The sequence below is a fragment of the Cnephaeus nilssonii genome (assembly GCF_951640355.1).
Source record: "Cnephaeus nilssonii genome assembly, chromosome: 1".
Taxonomy (NCBI): Eukaryota; Metazoa; Chordata; class Mammalia; order Chiroptera; family Vespertilionidae; genus Cnephaeus; species Cnephaeus nilssonii.
The window spans coordinates 68,950,408-68,956,407 of record NC_137072.1 but is presented as its reverse complement, the minus strand read 5'-3'; the positions used below and the strand labels follow the sequence as shown (position 1 = coordinate 68,956,407).

The window sequence follows — 6,000 nt, the reverse complement described above, 5'->3', positions numbered from 1 at the left end:
TATATATATATATATATATATATGCACACACATATATATACACATACATCTATGTACATATATACATATACACACACATATGTGTACATGTATGGTGGGCAAAAGTAGGTGTACAGTTGTGAGCACATGAAACACAGAGTTTATCTTCTACTAGAAGCCCAGTGCATGAATTTGTGCATGGGTGGGGTCCGGTCGGCCCGGTCCCAATTAGGGCAGATCGGGGTTGGGCCTGTCAGGAGGAAGAGATGGCGGGAGGTTGGACGGCCAGCCCTCCCTGATCAGGGCCGGATCAGGGCTGGGCCAGCTGGGGGAAGGGGCCTCAGGCGATTGGCTGGCGGGCCCTGCCCCTGATTGGGGTTGGGGGCTGATTGGGGCCAGCAGCCTAGGGGAGGGGCCATGGGTGGTTGGCTGGCCAGCCCTGCTCCTAATGGGGTGAGGGGGCCGATCTGGGGTGGGGCCGGGTGGGGGGAGGGGCTTCAGGAGGTTGGCAGACCGGCCCTGCCCCCTATTGAGGTAAGGGAGCAATCAGGGACAGGACCAGCAGGGGGGAGGGGCTGCGGGCTGATCAGGGTGGTGGGGGCCCATTGAGGGCCTAGCCAGCTGGGAGGAGGGGTTGCAGGAGGTTGGCCGGCCAGCCCCACCCCCTATTGGGAAGAGGGAGGGAGTGTTTGGCTGGCAGCCAGCTCTTGATCAGCAGGGGGGAAGGACTGCGAGGTTAGCCAGCCCGCCCCACCCCCTGATTGCTGGCTTGCTGGCCATAGTGGGTGTCGTAGCAACCGGTCGTTATGATTGTTATGGCTGTTATGGTTGCTGGCTTTTTATATAGATAGATTATTATTTACTAGAGGCCCAGTGAACAAAATTTGTGCACGGGTTAGGGTCCCTAGGCCTGGCTGGTGATCAGGGCTGATCTGTGGGGCAACTGGCAGGGTGATGGGGGGCCCCCGCTGGCACCCGCCTTGGCCAGCCTGGTGCTGCCCACTCACTGGCCCCGCCTCCTCCCCCCCTGCTGCCTCCAGTCGTCTCCCTCTACAAGGCAAATGGCAGGGCGATCGGGGCCTCCGCTGGCACCCACCTTGGCTGGCCTGGGGCCTGTGGGCTGGGGGGAGCTCCTGCATTGAGCGTCTGCCCCCTGGTGGTCAGTATGCGTTATAGTGACCAGTTGTTCAGCCAGTAGTTCCACCATTTGGTTGATTTGCATATTAGGCTTTTATTATATAGGATTCTTGTATTATATATTTTTCTGTATGAACAACTGTAAACCTCCTTTTGCATATATATATATATATATAGGCTCGGTGCATAAATTCGTGCATGGGTGGGGTCCGGCCAGCCTGGCCAGAGGAAGGGGACATAGGCGGTTGGCCGGCCTGCCTGCTGGTTGAACTCCTGGTCGAGAGGACAAATTGCATATTAGCCTTTTATTATATAGGACAGTGATGGGCAACCTTTTGAGCTTGGTGTGTCAAACTTCGCCAAAAAACTGAGCATAACTCGGGTAGTGTGTCACTTTGAGGAAAAAACATTATTTTGCAAATGTTTCATCCTCAGAAGCAGCAAATGTTTCATCCTCGGCATGCGGCCGCCTCAGCGGCCACGTGTCATCAGAAATGGCTACGCGTGTCAGTGCTGACACGCGTGTCATAGGTTTGCCATCACTGATATAGGATATACCCTGAGTGGCCAGATTATTATGTGTTCAGAGATCAGAATAATCTGGCCACTCTGTATATATACACTATATACTAGTATGTATACTAGTATGTATATATGTATGTATATATTCTTGGAAGAGTACCTGGCTATTTTAAGTACTCAATAAGTATTAACTATAATTATCAAATTATCATCATAATTATTGTTAGTTGGTTCTTCTAGATCCTATGCAGGTAATCTCACCCAGCTTCCTTAGTGATCTTCACTGATGTATCTTGCCCGTGTGGCCACTTCCCAGTGCTCCCCAGTGCAAAGCCTGGAGGGCAATAGGCTTATGTGTTCCATGTAGCCCATAGCTCACATAGCTGTGCAAGGTTACATGGTTAGGTAGCAAGAACTCCCTGTCTCTCCTTCTCAAAGCACTCAAATTATTTTGCTCTTCCATTAGCTCCAAATCACTTTTCATGTTTAAGCAGAAGTTCAATAGATAAACTCAAGATGGAAACCCCTCACTGCCACTCATAAATAAGGGATATTATATTTATGAAATGAGATTTGAGGGCCATATCTGAAAATTAGTTTTTATGTAAAACAAAGAAAACTAACATGGGGGCATATAATAGCCCTTGAAATCTCCCATTCTACCTGCTTTTCCCCCCTTGCTCTCTGTTTCCATATTAGAATATAAACACTTGGTTTATCTCATTTTCTATTTATATGAAATTCTTAGTGCAAATTAGGCTAATGTAGTTTCCACATTTTACTATCTTAGTGGGAATTATACAAGTGTCGTTTCTCTTGGGGTTCAGAGGACACTTCTCTGGAAAGTCATTAACATTGCATAGTATGTAGAATTTTATAAAATCCCGTATCTTATGTTTAGCCTTTATCAAGCAAGTAGGAAGAATTTGGTGATTACTGTCACTGGTGTATTTATCTGCTTTATGGATTGATAGTTGTAAAATCTTAGTCCCATTGCTCATCCACTCTTGTGAATGTAGTTATATAAAATTACAATTTTCTTATATGCTCAATATTTTTAATAGAAGCAGCCCCAAATAACAACGTAACATGAACACACACACACACACACACACACACACACACACACACACACACGTTTTTCATTCTAGCAGCTGAATTCTTTATAGACTTTTATTCTGTGAACAAGTTATGATTTCCTGGCTAATGTAAGGTCTCCTACCGTTTTTGACGGAAATCACTCATTGCCTGTTCTGCCACATCTCAAGACTTGAGGCAACACTAAGATAAATGTAGCAGAGGAACAAGCGAAAGCAGAGAGTCACTGGCCGCAAAGACAAACAGAAGCTCTTTGCTCCATAGTTTTAATAACTCTTAGATAAATGGATTACTCACAGTGGCAAATGGATGGTTAGTTCATGTGACCACTTCCCAATAAATCCTGGGGTGTCTCATGGTAGCACATTCCCTTGATACTATCACATCTTGCTAGGAAACACAATTGCCATTATGGAAGCCTTGAAAAGCAATGTAGGTCTTTCCTGGAGCCCATGAATTCTACCAGCTCTCCACAGTACACGATACCTCAACAATGCTGTTTCCTCTCCCAGCTTTGTCCTTCAGTATTGCCTTGCTCTCCAAGTTCCTGGTAAAAGTGAACCTCAAAATCTCAGCGCGCCCCCCCCCCACCCCACTCCCCTGTTAGAGGCTGACTGCATCTGACCTCTCTAGGAGATCTGGAAGACCTGGGGCCACCAGCTCTGTGGCCACCCCTCACCCCTATCCAGGTCAAGATACAGTTCTTCTCTCACCCTCTCTGCTTTTCTTATGTGACACTCAGATGAAGCATTTCTAGTGAACAAAATTCTTCACTTCATTAGATGTGAAAAGATATAGACAATTTCCAAGGAAATTGCTTCCACGAGGGGGTTCATGTTATCTTTGAAGAAGCTCCTCTTGACAGAGAGAATCCCTTTTGTTCGTTTATTTGGTTTATCCTGTCTATTATTGTCACCGGTGGAAACATATTTAGAGATTTAGTGCATCCAAGATGGCTAAGGTGCAAAGAACCATTGTGACTGCTGCCACTGCTTAACACTGAGCTGTTTTTAACTGCACAGGGAGAAGTGCTTCAAATAGCCGCCAACCAGTGCTGCCCTGAGTGTGTGTCCACGACTCGTGGATCTTGCCATCATGAAAAGAAAATCTATGCGGTAAGTGTTTTCTGACCCAGGGGTGATTCTCTGTCTGTAGATCATTGACAAGGGGAGGCTGAATGCTAACCTTATGTTGACAAGAGAGGTGTTTTTTTCCTTTGTCTGGGCTCTGGAGGACCGGAAGCTCATTTGACTTTCCATGGGCATTTAGGTTTCTTGAATAAGATTAACACTGCCCTATTTATTCCTTAGGCCCTCTGTAAATATGCATAGATTGAATTTGTGTCTGTGTAAAGGGTAGTCTGAGAATGTTGATGTTGAAGAAGTTGTGATGCTAAATAATAAAAGTGCCAACTAGGTTTTAGATACCACATAAAATTTTTTTCATTTGAGTGGTGAGTAGAGCAGGTATTATTATTCCTGTGTTAAAGATGAAACACTTGAATTGCAAAGAGCTTAAAGTACTTGCCCAATGTAGTATTGCTAGTAAGTGGGATAATCGGACCTAGAACCCTGGTCTTCTTTCCCTTAGGGGAGAGTTTCTAAACCTGAGGACTATTGACATTTTAAGCTTTGTTGTGGGGGCTGTCCTATGCATTGTAAGAAATTTAGCAACATCCCTGACCTCTACCCACTCGATGCTAGCAGTACCCCCCGCCCTCGCCCAGGCTAATGACCAGAAATGTCTGCATGCATGGCCAAATTTCCCCAAAGGGGCAAAATTCTCAGCTACCCCCGTTTAGAATCACAGTACTAGAAATTGGTCCTAAAATTCCTTTATTACACTTTCTCATTTCAGATCATTTGGGATTAATTTTGAGATACTAAATACTGATTTAAAAGTACCATTGCCAGGTTTATAATAGAAGTTATGAAAATGGAATGGTTACAGTTAGTTCATCTTTACTCATACCTAAATGTTACCCGGAGGCAGCTGGTGAAGTTGAATGCGATGGAAAGAAGCTCTTTGCTTTAATCCTCATCTTCCACCTGATACAAAACTTTCTCCAAGTTAGTGCCTCTACCCATTCAGGAGAGAGCAGAGGTTAGCAGGATTTGATAATATCCACTCTCGGCTGCTATTCAGTGTGTGGACCTAAAGCTCGGCAAGTACAATGCACTGTCCCTGTGGGACGGGATCATCTCCCCTGAGCCACTGTCTCCGACTTACCCGAGGAAGCCACTCTTTCACTTCTGCACAATGTGCTGCTGAAAGGCAGCCAGGCAGGATCTATGTTGGGAATGTCTTCATAGCACGTATCCTCTGTGCTGCTCGATTCAGTCTGTTATGTTGAATGATGTAAGGTTTACCCTCCATGGAAGAGGATCCCTGTGAAACGGAAGGTGTTGCAGGACAGACCGGTGATGGAAATAATGCCTGTTCATAATGATTGTATTAGGTAGGTGGTTCAAGGTCAAAAACAGCAAGCTAAATTATTCAAGGGTAGGAGCACATAGGGTCAAAATAAGATCAGGAACTGGGGAACATCAGACGTCTCAAATAAGAGCTGGTACCAGGGACATGGGAAATCAGTGTTCATTAACTCTTTGCATGGACCACTCTACTGACACTTGCCATTTTGCTCTCTCATGTTACGTTTGTGCACATGTGCAGTCTTCCTATCTGGATTTAAGAGGCCTGAGAACACTGACATTTTCTATATCTTTAGAGTGATCTTCCTTGCATCCCACCTAACCTGGCACTTAGCACTGAACCGTTCCCAGAGTAGGTGCTCAATAAACATTGATGACTGGAGGACTCAGACCATGGGCATATCTCTTTTCAGCTCATTCATGTACTTGTCCCAGGGACATTGGTCGTTGGACCGCAGACCTGCTGATAGGTTAGTTGGAGATCCGCTTGTCCTACTTTTTCTGGGAGAGTTCAGAAAGTCTTCCTTCTTCCCGCCTCCTTGCGGTTCACCCCTTCCACTGTAACACATCACGTGGAAAGCTCTAAACTGGGTCAGAACGGATCCACATGCCCTTTTCCATATGCAAGTTTCAAAATACACTCCCTCAGAAAATGCTATAATTATATTTCTGGTATGGATGTAACTGAGAAAAGGGCTGCATTTAAGGAACTGTAGTTTAAGGGGGAAAAAATCTCTACTTCTTCAAATAGAGATGGAAGAATGATTTATTTTTAAGTCAAGACAGAGTCTTCTAATTTTAGTCTTAATAAAGTTAAAATGCTCATGTTTCT

At 45.2% G+C, this 6,000-nt stretch overlaps 1 protein-coding gene across 2 annotated transcripts in view; it reads left to right on the top strand.

Moving 5' to 3' along the window:
• FRAS1 (Fraser extracellular matrix complex subunit 1) overlaps positions 1 to 6,000 on the top strand; it is a 439,997-nt gene that overhangs the window by 167,016 nt on the left and 266,981 nt on the right. For both annotated transcript variants that reach the window (XM_079772302.1, XM_079772303.1), the window contains exon 4: positions 3,759 to 3,851. In XM_079772302.1, coding sequence (XP_079628428.1) covers positions 3,759 to 3,851 — 93 coding nt within the window. The remainder of the gene's footprint in view (positions 1 to 3,758; positions 3,852 to 6,000) is intronic.